This window comes from Antrostomus carolinensis, unplaced genomic scaffold (assembly GCF_000700745.2).
Source record: "Antrostomus carolinensis isolate BGI_N321 unplaced genomic scaffold, ASM70074v2 scaffold35258, whole genome shotgun sequence".
Lineage (NCBI taxonomy): Eukaryota > Metazoa > Chordata > Aves > Caprimulgiformes > Caprimulgidae > Antrostomus > Antrostomus carolinensis.
This window is the reverse complement of record NW_010331478.1, coordinates 20260-35173: the sequence shown is the minus strand read 5'-3', so window position 1 is coordinate 35173 and position 14914 is coordinate 20260. Positions and strand designations below refer to the sequence as shown.

At 36.3% G+C, this 14914-nt stretch overlaps 1 protein-coding gene across 2 annotated transcripts in view; it reads right to left on the bottom strand.

The window, feature by feature from the left end:
• The window catches only part of ANKRD27 (ankyrin repeat domain 27), a 34044-nt gene that overhangs the window by 6154 nt on the left and 12976 nt on the right, over positions 1-14914 (bottom strand). For both annotated transcript variants that reach the window (XM_010173234.1, XM_010173233.2), the window contains exons 13-22: positions 14373-14500; positions 13872-13954; positions 12977-13092; positions 12105-12197; positions 11545-11742; positions 11181-11240; positions 10929-11048; positions 7291-7335; positions 2686-2808; positions 751-948 (exon numbers count right to left, since the gene is read on the bottom strand). In XM_010173234.1, coding sequence (XP_010171536.1) covers positions 751-948; positions 2686-2808; positions 7291-7335; positions 10929-11048; positions 11181-11240; positions 11545-11742; positions 12105-12197; positions 12977-13092; positions 13872-13954; positions 14373-14500 — 1164 coding nt within the window. The remainder of the gene's footprint in view (positions 1-750; positions 949-2685; positions 2809-7290; positions 7336-10928; positions 11049-11180; positions 11241-11544; positions 11743-12104; positions 12198-12976; positions 13093-13871; positions 13955-14372; positions 14501-14914) is intronic.

Genomic DNA, 14914 nt, shown 5'->3' with positions numbered 1-14914 from the left:
AAGTCTGAGTTGTATTCTTGTTTTCCTCATGCTTCCCTAGTGCTTTGTCTCCCCATCATCTTCACAATTCTATTTTTTTTCCTCTTGCAGTCCTCATCTCCTTATTCTTAAAACCCTACTCTTCCTCTTTGCTGCATATTCCTATTTGCCTGTCTGCACCTGCTATTTCATGATCGTTATTTTCCCCCTCTCCTTTACTCTTCCCTCCTGTATGAATATCCTCCCCTCACCAGCTAATGCTTCTCCTTCACTGTTTATGCTTCCTTGACTCATCCCTTGCCAGGAATGAGGTTTTCTGGTACCCTCATAACTCCACTTGGCTCATCATCTACTTAAATGAGTTTAAGACATAGTAAATATTTAATATTGTGGCTCTTGAAGATACTAAGTCCATTGCATCAACAGATGTGCACATAACCTCCTTGAATAGAAGGGACAGAGAGAAAATATACAGGAAGATTCAGCTGCACAAGGTATTTTTCAAGTGTTTGATGTATGACAGTAGCTATTCACAGCACACTCATTAAACCATTATTTTAGTCAATTTAGAAAGAAAAGGAGCCTACTGAAACTGTTTCAAGTTGAAAGATCCCTTTTTCGTCTGGAGATTTTAAGACATTGAAAGAAAAACCAGAATCACTAAACTAATTTTCAGTGTTACTCGTTTAGTCTCGTTGATAATTTCACAAAACAGCTTTTTGTTGGCAGTTAAATGTTAAATAGCTTGCATTTATGAAGAGGCTCAGTTACCTGGAAGTGACCTTTCTGGCAGGCTAGATGAAGAGGAACTGCATGGTTTGCATTCTTGGCACTGATACTGGCTCCATGCTTCAACAAGAGAGAGACAAGTTCAGAGTGTCCATGCAGTGCAGCCATATGCAAAGGTGTAAAACCATCTTGGTTTGAAACATTTACTCCAAGTCCATTAGCAGAGATCTTCGTAAATTTCTGTTGAGGAAAATGCACAACAAAACTATATAGTTAGTCATGTAGATGGACATTACAAGAATTTCTGCTACAGAGCCTAATTTGAGACCTTCAGGAAAAGAGTTAGTAAACTAGAGCAGCTTTGTAGTATTTTTCAACAAAACAGCTTTGTTCTTCTCTCTTTTATTCCAACACGATAGCTGCATATAGAGAAATTCCAGGCAAAGTATTCATGACATTAAAAAGAGTCTAAAGCAGCAGAGGTTGAGACAGAAGTAAAACTTCAAGTTTTTATATAGCTGTAAGGATGCTCATGCATATGGAGAGTAAGTGTTAATATTATGAGTTACTTTCATTTATACAGACATTTATGCTCTTGGAGACAGACACTACACACCTATTTTACAGCTACATGAACCTCGAGGTAATAAGGATAAAAACTAAAATTAATTTTATTCATGCGGAAGTAACACCATCCCAGAGAACAGACTCTCATCGAAGTCAAGATAAGGAAATCCCCTGGAAGACAGCTCACACAGCAGGACAGAACATCCTTTTCTACTCCTCTCACAAACTGTGTGGGTGCCCAACACTTACAGTGGCAGACAATCTTTCCTTCTGCTCAACCCCAGTGTGCTTTTCAATGCATGCCTGTCTAATACAGGGGTTAAGAGTCATTAACAAGTTCCTTCTACTTTTCATTCAGCAGGCAAGTAAATTCCACAGCAAATGCCATTCCTTCCTGTCATCAATAAAATTAACTTTATGGTCTCAGGCTCTGGCATCTTTAGCACATGATCTCTGTACTCATGGTACATGGACACGTGTTACCAGAGAATAAAGCACGGTGTCAATGTTAAGCATTTAAGGACAACCAGCATACTCAGCCTGTGCAAAATAAACATAAGGTAGCAGTGAGGAATTCAGAGGAAGTTACCTCAAGCCATCTCACATTTTCTCAGTTAAGTGATATGGATAGTGTTACCTCAAAGTAGCCAATACACTGAAAATTTATACTTAGGATTCTTTTGCGATGTCTTATCCAGTTATGTGCACCTTCAGACATAGTAATAGATTCTTTTTTCCTGAAAGGCAAGTAATTGGTTTTCTATTTCTAAGAAGCTGGGATCATTACTCATTTAAATTTAAAAAAAAAAAAGAAAAAAGTGTATTGTAAAACCTGATTCTCCTCTACAGTTCGTGATAAATATGAGGAAAGAAGTCTTTGCAATTATATTTAATCTCCGAAGAGGTTTTAGATACAGCTTGTATGAAAGATGTCGTGCAATTAAAAAAAGACTTCATCAGCATCACACTAATTATAGGATTAGCAGGCCTTCCTTGCTAAACTGATTACTAACAGATACGTAGACACTCTGTCACAGTTAGCAATGTAAACTATAAAAAAGAACCAGCAGAAACTGAGGCTTAGAAAAAGATTTTTCCATTTATTCAAAGTTGTCCAAACCTTAACGACAGCAGTCCACATTTTCTAAAAGCAAACTGCAAAGTTTTTTCACTCCATTAGATACTGAGCAAGTCTTTCAACTCTGTTCCTGCATATAAAATTGTATACAGTTCAATTAAAAAGAGAACAATTTCATGACATCAGATGAACTCTGTGGAGACCTGTATATATTTAGTTGCTTTTCAGACACATGTACAGAGGTGTTAGGCAATATGAATGCTATTTCCTTAGAGCTAAAAGTTACATTACAAGATTATAAATTATTCTTTTTACAGAGTGAGTATTCCAACCTTTTGTGCTGGCCCACAATTTGAGCACTGGCATAACGGATGGCAGAATTCTGGTTTTGATGTACTGACTGCGTCATCCTCATCTTCTAAGTCTTCTTCCACCCATTCCAAGAGATAACGTACCTGGCATAAAAAGCAAGTGCTCCTTTATAGAGTCCAAAGGTTCCATGTCCTAATAAATTTGCATATGTAGACAAGTAAGATTTCACAAACATATGCTTGTGAATATCTGAGGGAGATGATACAGATACCTTGTGGCATCAGCTGCCCACAGGGCAAATTAAAAAAACAAACATTATTGTTGACAAAGCCGCTAGAAATTTCACCAAGTATAGCAGTGAAATAAATTATAAATTACTTCCTGCTGCCTAATCAAGACTTCAGTGCTCACCTACTCTCAAACCCTCCAAATCCTTTTAGCTCAGGTGATTTATGCCAGCTCATATCAATGCAAATTTAGTTTCATCTTTTGCTTTAATGAACATTAAATGTGACAAAGATTATGACATTTAATGAATATCCAAAACTTCGCACGGGCACTGACTTTTCTTAGGTCTGTCACCTCCCAGGAGCTTGACAGTTTTACTTTTTCCTCAAGGTAAAATGCTTCATTTTTGAGGGAGAGAGAAGCCCTTCAATGAAGACAGTCTTAGGACTCAGAGCATTTATGTGCAATTTGCAAACTGTGATGCTTACTGCATGTTAATTTTACACTAAATTTTAAAAAAAGCTGTTTAAGAAATACATTGTTACCTTGAAATTCATTAATCCACTGTTAACTCAAGACATCTTAGAATTAGCAGTGACTGTATTAAGTCTCCATTATTACACCAGCTGGCAATGTTAAGCCTGACAGCTATCTAGCCTATTATTCTGAGTTTGTATTATACTCAATGAGATGAGTTTTTCAGAAACTCAAGACAGAAGTGGGAATTAAATTGGTCTTATAATGCAAGAGACAATACATTAACAGTCACTTTTTTCAAGGTGCATGAAAAGGGCTAAGCCATGGCACTGGAAAACAAAGACAGAAGGCAGATCAAGGCGCTTGTGTGTGGAAGCTAGATCTCTCAGACCTCCTGCAGATCTGGGACTTCCCAGACACAGCAAGTTACAGGATTACATCGTGGGTATGAAGCTGTAATACATGTCATCTTGTGAAGGGTTTTCCTCTCGCTCTTTTTTTTTTAAGCAGCTTTTAAGAGAGCTGTCAAAATATGTATCGTTGTCTTGTTACCATGAAGCAAGATTAGCCCTTTGCCTCCCACTGAACAGTGACATGGAGCAAAATCGAGAAACCACTTTCTGCTGAAACTGAGATAGAAGCATCTTTGCTGGATTTGTGGGTTGGGTTTGATGCCACAGAACTGGACCAATCCAAGAGTTCTGGAGATGCTAGTCAAGAAGAGAATGGCGAGAAAGGAATTTCCTACAGGTTCCTCCCACTGTATGTACTCTTGCACTTTGTTAGCAAGTTCTGCTTCTTATCATTATGGTAGCTCTGGGAAACCAAACACACATTAATAATCTAACCAATTAAACCGATGCAACTAGAATGAATCTAGGACAACTAGTAAGGGCCATGCTTAAGTAAGACAGAAAAGGGATGTTTTTCACAGGGAATATTACTTCCCTGCAAATTCCACATTGTTCTCTGGAGTAAAAAGGAATCTTCTCTCAAGCTTGCCCATGTACAGGAGGTCAGATCACTGAAGGTTCACTATTTGCTACATTTGTACACGTCAAAATAAATATTACTGTCACTTCACATATTCTATGCTGAGACAAAGAAAATTCTTCTTTAATACAGTTGACAGAAGTTTGACCAATCTCTTCTCAAATACTGTTAACAGAAGAGGTTCTGTAACCTCCCAGGTCTGTTCTAGTGTTATCCTACTCCAATAAAAAGGGGGGTTTTTTATTTGCTTGTTTTTTATAAGGAGCCATGACGTACACCTACCCGGCCTCCAAATCCAGTTACTAAGAATGGAAGACCAAAAATTGAGTAGTATCAACTACTACTACACCATACTTTACTGACTTAGAGCCACATAAAGGCTTTGTTCAAAGCAATGTACAACTAAGACACCTCTTAACAGTCTCCAACAGTAATGGAGCTGTAATAATTTTCTACCAATTCAGCAATGACTAAACACGTAAAAAGTACAGCTTGAGAACCTCCCCCCAAAAAGGTGCTGCATAACTCTGATTTTCATATTTTGATAATATAAAGCTTAACCCTTTCTATACAAATATTCCCTCCATACTGTTCCAAAATAGTTCTTTCTCACTACAGACACAGAAAATTTACCAAAGTGGGCTGAATTTTATTTTCAAAATGTAGAATTAGTTGACATTGAGTCAGCTAATTAAAATAATTATCATTGATTAACATTATCTCCAATCTAAAGCATACTTGCTTTTGAAGTTTGCAGGTGTTATGATGATGACAAAGGTTGTTTTCTGACTTCCTGAAAAACCACAGCATAATAATTTTTTTCTAAAATCTTCCAGTGTCATAGCACTTGCTTTTAATGCCTCCTCTTGCACAGCTCAGTTGGCTGCCACAGCGGAAATCTACACAGCATAACGACCGTACTGCTGCTTTTGTTCCTATGGAGACAGACCTCAGGCTGTCAGAACAAGATAAGAGTTTTTAAATAACCATGTTTTCTTAATAGATATTTAAGCTGTGAACTTTGCCATCCAACTAGACAATTCTCTTTATAGTGAACAGTTTTGCATGAACTTGAGTAATGTGGAAAGTAAAGCCACAAAAAATAACGTGATTCTGTCATCTAAATGCATAGATTAGATTTCTATATGCTTTTCATTGCTGATATCTGTTGAGCAGTGCTAGATACTAATTTTCCAGCAAATTAGCACTATATTTAATTTTCTTTAAATATTTTCATGATGCAGTTTAGATTTTCACAAAGCTTGTGAAAAGTTAATTGTAATATATTCATGTTTACTACTTGCCAGAAGATGGCAAATATCACCATTGTATGTATTGCTGCTTCTTGAAATGGCTCAAGGGCTGACCTGGAAATAATTACTAAGATTAAGTTACATTGTAAACTAGGATAATGATATTTACTTAACAACTGAACAGTTCTTTCATCTATCAGCTGATAAATTGATTTGTTTCTATCATCTAACTGGAATAAAACACAAGAGAATCACTATTAACATGGTATGTATTTTGTGATGCAGATTATCTATTTTATTATGACTGTGTGATGTTTTATTAGCATTTGTAACTCCTGGTACATATTCCCTAAACAATTTTTTCAGAACATGCATCCAGCAGAGAAACTCATTTTGTTCTGTGAACTACAAAACAATCAAGAAATGTACAACTTCATACATCTTTCCAAAGACAAAACTCCTAAAGACTTCTGTGCCATCTTTAATTTTTCAGTAGAATGATATTGGAAGCATCCTATTGTCCAAATTTTCAGGAATAAAGGGTAGTAGTAACTAAAAAAATAGGTCAAGACAGTGGTAGTAAATACCACAAACTGCCAAACATCAACTCTGAAACTGTTATTATTATAGCCATCAGCTATCTATTTGAAGTGAAATTCAAACTATGGGGAAGTTGTATGCCCCTCAGATAACTTCTCTATACTGACTGGTGTCACCTAATTTCCTCTCTGTATGAAATACTTAATAAAAAAGCATCACAACAAACAAAATAAGAGCCCATTTTTCATTTATACTACCTATACACAGTTATAACATGCAGTAAACACAAAATAAAGAGCAGACAATATTCAAAGCATTAGAGAATCTGGTAATTTAGGAATCAAAAAGCATTTGTGGATTTAAAAAACACTGTATTACTAGAATGCTTCGTAAGTCAAAAACCTGCAAACTGTAACTCCCGACATTCAATTTCCAGAACTGGTGCACAGCACGGCCACTTGAGCACACGCAGTAATTCACACAGGGGAAAAGATACGATGTACTTCTGCGACATAGGGACAAGCAACTGGGAATAATAACACTTTCCACTGGATTTGCTGTCAAAAACTAGGTTTACCTGAAAACTCATCTATTTTTCCTTTTTTTGTTGTTGTTTTGTTTTGTGCTGACTGCATATCCAGTCCAATATTGTGACCTCAGTATACATTTCTTTTTACAGTTTTGCAATGCACCATGTTCTCCATCTAACAGCAGCATCTGACAGTGCGGCTTGAGCACCTGCAAGCAAATAAACTGCTCTTTCCCACAGTATTTCTTTTCAACAAGCCTGCTTTGAATGTCGTTCTTCCCAAGTTTTTTGCATCTCCTAGAGGTGGTTATGTACACATTTTTAAATGACAGACCTTCAAAACGGAATTATTCAATTTAAAGTAATTTCTTTAGTGCAAGAGTTCACAGAAATGTCAAAATAATCGGTCTTAAAGAACCGTAGGTAAAATAATTTGGGGACATGGAGTGAATATTCTTTGTAGAAAATGAGCTGAATTTGATTAATGGTTGCTGAAGGAAGGTATTACCCAAAGCATTCTTAACTTAATATTTACAAATAATTTCCTCAATTTGAATGAGGTAAATTGGAATTCAAAAATATTCAACAGCCATGCGAAGACTCACCATTTCCAAATCTCCATCAGCAACTGCTCTTAGGAGCTTTTCCACCTATATATGAAGAAAAGAATATTTGCTCCGTTAGTATTGTTATTAAGCTGCAAGCAGAAAATCCTGTGTCCTTTACTAACCTCCTAAGCTCATGTGGTAGGATTACTGCTGGCCCATTTCATATTTGTTGATAAAGTTTTAAAGGAAAAACCTTCTTCCTTTATGAAATACAAAAGCTGTGCAAGGCCTGTGGGCATTTGATGATCTCTAACTTGCTGAGGTAAAGATATACAGGACATGTAGTCCACACAAACAAAGCCATGTAAGCTAATATACATTATTATGCCACTTCAGCAGCAGCTGACCTTGCATTTCTGTTGTGAACCTAACATTAAAAATCCCTACTCAAGACAAATTTCTACACTGATAAACACTAGTACTGTTTGGACTCTTGCTACCACAAGTACAAAGGATGGCAGGTTTCATTTTGCTATTTGAGAAACAACAGTTTAAGATTAAAAAGATGCTTTCCAATTGCTCACATCTGCAGACCACTGGTTTATTCCTATGTTTAAAAACAAATATTTACCAATCTAACTTGATTATAAGTATGGTATTTGTTTTCTTACCTAATATCTGAAAATATATAAATATCAAAAGGTATGCATTAGCAAAAGCCCGGTCTCTTCAACTCAGAGTTATTCCAGGGGACCAGCATTAGACCTATTAAGTATGTGTATATTCAGGCCGGCTAACGCCAGAGCATGACTGCTTGGTGCAGGTATTCTCCTGTTTATGGTCTCTGCAGGGGAGAAAGAGGCAAGTGGGGGGAAGAAGAGATGGAAGGTGTTCTGCAGGGCAGTGATGCCACTCCCCTGATCCCTCTGATTGCTTGTGAAAGCAGGAGAATGAGATGTACTTGTCTTCCCACTTCCCCTCTGATTCTCTACTCTCACATGAAGGAGTTGAGATCTAACCTGACAGAAATGGGACAGCTTCCAGTAAAAGGGCAAGGAAAGTCCACTAGTACTATCAACAGGCAACTTGTCCAGCCTCTGCAAAGTGTTGAAAAACCATTTAATAAGCTTTGTGAAATCCTGTTTCAGCATTATAGCAAATTATTCTAGCACTGCGCCACCATCACCAAAGATGCTGCCGTGTAAACCAAGCTGTTTCAATATCAAGAAATGTCTTGTAAGTTGAAGATGTCATGGAATAACAGCTACAGTCACATTTCAATCTTACCCAGAAATTACTATCTTGCTGACTGTGACAGCAGTGTTTGGCAAAGCAAACAAGGAAGAACGAGACTAAAAGGAAGTTGTGTTCTACTGGTCTGATCCCTTTCCTCAGAGTTTTAGCAGAACAGGAAACATCTACAGGTGAAAGATCAAAGGCCAGAATAAATCTTTCAATTTTTATCTCTTTTTAGGAAAGCTGCTAAGCTCCTGGAAGTCAGGCACTAGGCACTAAAGGCAGGATTCCTCTTGCCTAACTTTAAAAGTCTAAAAATCACCTGTCTAAATCTAACCCAGTCATTTAAACTCCCTCTCTGGTAACTACAGAACAGAATGCAGTCAACAAATGACACCTGAGTGCAACTTAGGTCAAACTAAGCACATCTGAGATTAATTCCTCTCTAGAAGTACCAATTTCTCTCCACTGACCAAGGAGGGAAAATAGATGTCTAAAGTTAAGACAATTGTCTTTCAGACATCTGAAGTTAGGTGAGTGGAATCCCAATCTCTACATGTATACATCTAAAATGGACTATGCATACTAGGGAGATCTGTACCTCCCATAAATTTCCCCTAATCATACAGGATAATGTCACCGAAGAATGTAAAGGTCTTGATGATTTTCAGGAGCCAGTCTTATCACATACAAGATGCCCAACAGAAACAGCAAGTGACCCACAAGCTCTGATAATTTCTTTCGAAAAATAACAGCTTCCTTACAGTTCTAAAAACTGCCTCAGGCTCTAGCAGTGGAGAAGCATACAACATCTGTTATGCAGCTTATAGATAATTTATTAAGAGTACTTTGGGCAAAATGTCTGCTCCACACATTTCCCCACCTTTACATTTTGCTATCTCAGTCCTCCATGGAACAGAAGTACCTTCCTTTAAATGTAAAAACAGATGAAGCAAACCTACTGCAATTCACTTGCATGCTCGGTTTTTCCATTGATGAACAGAAATTGTGCAAGGAGTTATTAGTTCCAATAGAGGAAGTTCCAAATTTACATGCCTAGCTCCTTTACTCTCTCTTTTCTAAGTTGTAAAAAAGCTACATATAAGACATACACCACAACTGGCTCATTTAAGTGAAGAGTTTAATTCACCAGCAGTATCAATTAATGAAGATCTAACTGCATCTCCTTAATCCATGGTCTAAGCCTTGAAGTCTGGAAAACTGACCTTATCAGCTTCCTATTACTCCCAATGGCATTACCTTCACGGAGCTCTCTCAGGATTAGGCTCTTGCCTCTTTGCTTATTAAGAATAAAAGCAGTGAGCTCATGTGAAACTTGGCAAACACAAATTAACTAAAGCTGGATTACAAGAGAAGGTCATTAACCCCAAGAATCTAAGGTGTAAGCTGCTTGTAAACTTTCCCCCTGGTGTGAATTACAGTCTTAACTCTTGGGTGTGATAAATTTGTTCCTTTAAGGAAAAAAAAAAAAAAATCCTCAATCTATGAGGTGAACTTCTGTGTACATCAGATCTCATTTAGAGTGCTTGACTCTGTACAAATAGAGCTATACTACTACATCAAAGCTCTCATACAATAACTGATAATGAAGTGTGAAGTAATATTGTCCAGTAAAACTTTACATTTTGAGTTTCTTGAACATTTTTAGCAAACAGAAATTCTTGGCCAGAAAAGAAGCTTTTAATAGCAGGAAAAAAGAAGAATTTGAATGTAGAGTTGATATGGAAACAAAATTACTAAGGAGGTCAATTTTGAAAAAAATTGAACAAGAGGACAGGGAAAATAACCAGAGAGAGAAGTATCAGAAGGAGTGGTGATATGACAGTCTTATGAGGGGATAAATGGAAAGTATGGATCTGAGATCCTACATGAAAACATTCAGAGGATGGCATCTTGGTTGGTGCAGAGGGAGCAAAATCAGCAAACACATATGTGCAAAATATTTAGTATGTAGTGTGTACTTCTTCACATGTTAAACTGATTTCCTATGCCTATTTTGAAAGCTTGTCTTAACATTCTAGTTTGTTAAGTTGTTTGCCAGTATGCCTGTATTAGTTTCTTTTTCTTAACAGATTTTCTAAGCTAACAATGGCATTTAATTCCTGGACAGGAAAGCAAGGTCCTTGGGGCACTGACTGCCATTATAATTTTATAAACCTCAACAAATTCTGAAATTATGTAGTTAACTGCAGCAAATCTGAACAACTACTCTAAATACACTTTCAATTTTTCCCCAGAAATACCCAGCAGAGCCGTTGATAACCACACAAAAATAAATGTTTAAATACCAAGATGACAAGCAACTGAATACAGCAGCATGAAATTTGCCAAACCAGACAGAAGGCTATTCCTGAGGAAGCGGTTTAAAAGTGTTGCAAAATACCACTCTTCAATTTTCTTCACTTTTCTTATTATCAAAACTTATACCTCAGTCTTACCTCTTTATAACTATTTTTTACTTCTTCTTGCCTTATATCAGTTGATGCTGATGAGAGGCTTGAGACAGATGATCCTCTGCTGAAAGTTTCTGTTGAGCGCTGAGGAGACCTAAGTGGTGACTTAAAGTTGGCAAAAAAAAAAACCAGCAACCCAAAACAAAACAAAAGCCAACAACACAAAAGTTACATATCAGATTAAACAGGTTAAACATAAACAAAAAAAAAAGTTTAGCAACTTGCATTGGTTATTACCTCAGAAGCACTCTGTCCTCTTTCAAACGTTAGATAGTTTAATTCCATCAATGACAAAATCTGCATTAAAATATTGATAAAGAGAACAATGTAACTCCACTTAAAAGGGAATCTACTGACCGAAACACAAATTAGCTGACAACCTAATATTAGTAACAGATTATGACTGAGCAGATTAAAAGTACCCATTTACAAGTTTATGTTCTCTAACACAGACTGTATTTATGCTACAAGATTTAAAACGTCACCCGTCTTCCTTAAAGGTAAACATACATTTTCATTTTAATAGTACCAGACCACGATTGTATTACTAGATAAGCATCTACATCTCCATGGAACTGCATAAGAAGATAAAGAGGAATACCTTGGAATTTAATGCACACTGTAGGGAAGTCTCTTTCATCCGGTTTTGAATTTCTGGATTTGCCCCATTTTGCAAAAGCACTTCTATGATCCCTTGATAGCCCCAACGAGCAGCTATATGGAGGGGAGTGTCTCCCTTTTCATTACCAATATCTAGTCTGCAGGAATGTACATCATAGTAGACTAAAGCTTTGACGCACTGGAAAGAAAAGGAAAGCTATCAAGAAACCATAGTATTGTCTCTCTATTCATATAACACGTGCAATGAGGTTTTTTCATTGCTGCTCATGTAATCCATTGCCTAAAGGGCAGGCTTTTACCGTTCAATGTCATTAAACAGAGTTAAATAACTAAATTTGCACAATACTACTATCTTTAATGTGAATGCACAATGAAAACTGCTGTGAACTGCTGAATAAAGTCAGAATTCACAGCATTAAATAGTTAGCCTCAAAATCTTTTTTACTTTTTAAAATACAGAAGTTTAGCACAAATTTGCATCACAGTTTAATTCCATTCCATTAGAATGTCCATTTAGTTTGTTACAAAACAATTACTTACATCCTCATGACCATAAGTGCAGGCTAAATGAAGTGGAGTATTTCCATTATTGTCCTGAACATCAGTACTTGCCTTATAGTGCAATAAGAGAAGCTTTAAAGAAAAACAGAAGTAGACATTTAAGTAACTAAAAAATTAATGGACAAACAATTGTTACTCTGTAGATGCCTTTAGTTTTCTAGAACGATGAAGCACTTGATGAAAAAGTAGCTATGTCTCCCCTGCTTCAGACACTGTCCTCTTCACATTACCGCACTGGTTTTGCCCTACCCTGAGATCCAAATAAAAGCTACTTCTTACATATTCAGAGTTGTAATTGAAAAAATGAATCATCCACTGCAGCAAACACTGCAATACATATACTACATGATAATTTACCCTATATTTTGAAAGCCTATGTGAGTGAAGACAAAGCTTTATTTCAGCAATCCTAACTGAAGAATCTCACACATATAAAATTCAAGAACACAATAACTAATGTAGTTACAGTCCAACCTACACACAATGTGAAGTAATTTAATTCCAATGACTGCAGTGGTTCCTCTGTCTTAACCAAGATCAGAGATGTTAACAGGCTCTCCATTTGTAGTATGTATTAGAGATTTGCATTAATAAAATGGATGAATTATCAGCCATGCCTAGCTGTCAATTGCTTGGTTATTGTTAATGGATGAAAACCTTGTACAGGAAAAAATAAAATATAATGCAAACTACAACGATAAAACATCCCCAATTCAGCACACACAATTCTGGTAAAAGCTTCTCAGAAGATGTAAATGACAGTAACAGTAGAACAGCTTAGTAATAGTCATATATTTATTATTTAGGTTAAGTATTTCTTTTTATTTCTAATTAAGCCTTTTGGTGCTTACTGTAACATTTTGATATCCCTTCTGACAGGCAAGGTGAAGTGGAGTTGAACCGTGGTAATCTGTAGCATTGACAATGGCTCCTTTGGCTACGAGTAAATCCACTAATGATGCTTGCCCTTGAAAAACACACAGACATTAAAAGAAAGAAGTAAACTTTGCACAAGAACATCGCTACTTTTCCAATTCACACATGAACTATAAACCAAGAAACCCTGCATTTCTTCATACTACGTTTCTAGATACTGTATATTTACTTCTTTGGTATTTTTTATTGCAGATTACTCAAGGTCAAAGCTTCATAAAAGAACTCCAGCTAAAAGCAAGCTATGCTTGTATCTTATGAGTAAGAAAAGAATAGAAAACAAAGCCATGTCACACAAAGTACTTTCCTATTTGGATTCAAGATAATGATAAAAAAGGGAAATTATTTACTTAAAAAAACTCACTAAGAAAATTAATATATCTTCTAATAAATATAAGATCAATGGCATAATGAACATTGCAAGACAGGAGATGGTACAGAACTATCATGCAGTCAGCTGCAGGAGACAGAAAAGATTAATTTCCCAATCTGTCAGTTCTTTAAAACAAGACTGGTTTCTGATTACACATTTTTACTTTTTTCACAGCGGAAGAAAGAACTACTGTGGTAACCACTAAAGCAAAAGTAAACAGCCAACAAACAAACAAACAAAAACTTGGCCATAAGAAACTGAGCTTAAAAGAATACACAATAACTCCAGTCTGTGTCCAGGTATCAATTTCCATAGCAAATAAGCAAAAAACAATTTAATTCAAAATTCACTCTCTAATGCAAAGTTGGAAAACATGCTAACATAAAGATAAGGAACATAAGGAGTAGAAAACACTAGTGAAGAAGGCCAAGAATACTCACCACAAATAGCAGCTATATGAAGTGGTGTATATCCCCGGTCATCTCGGGAAAATGGAGTGATAATGGAAGGATCATTCAGTTTCCTTTAAAACACAAGGGTTTAAAAGTAGCTCAGTTATCTATGCAGCAGTGGTAACTAAAACCTGCCTTTGGAACTTCTTATCCTTTATCCTTTCACACTGACAAATTATTTGATACAGAGTTTTACATTTTTTTGAGAGATGTCTTTTTTTCAAGATGTGCAAGTTAGGTTCAAGAGAAGAAGCATTTCACACCATGTTTACCAAAGTGCATACAGCCTCCATCACAAAATTGGCTGGTTCCAAGGCATTCAGTATTCTCCTAGTATTTCTTCTGTTTTTTTAAAATCACATGAATATCTATATCCCAAAGTGCTACCAACTTCCTCTACAAGCAAAAGCAGCATTCTGGCTAAAGTAAATCTTAGATGAAGACTTTTACGTTGCTCTTTGTGTATTTGTGGAGATGAAAAGTGCTTACCCAGAAACGAGCTTCTCGCATTTGTCACAGTAACAGAGTGGATGACACATTTTCTGTACAGTGTCCTTATCACTGTCACCTTGACTTAGTAATCGCTCCACTTCCTCCTGATTACCTGAAGCAATATGCTACAAAAAGTCAAGAGAAGGAGAATGAGGAACCAATATCAAAAAGCCTCCTTTTAAGAGAAGAAAAAAAACAAACCCACAAAAAATAATTTACTGAAGCACACAACAAAAAGAACCGATTATAAAAGACATTTATTCAAGCATTAGAAAGCAGAAATGAACAGTGTCTCAGCACAAACGCCCCTAATGGGCATTCAGAATTAAAAAGAATTTGTTCTTGGCTCCCTTCACATTCTATAAAAAAAATTTTAAAAATTCCTATTGTTCTCTTTAGACTCAGTCACGAAATTGAGCTCCCTCTGTGCAAAAACATTTCTATAAAATTACTAATTCTCTAGCCATAAGCGGTGAACACATATAATTAGAAGTTCTGCTCTGTGTTCTTGTATAGGCAAAATTCTTTTAGAATGATGA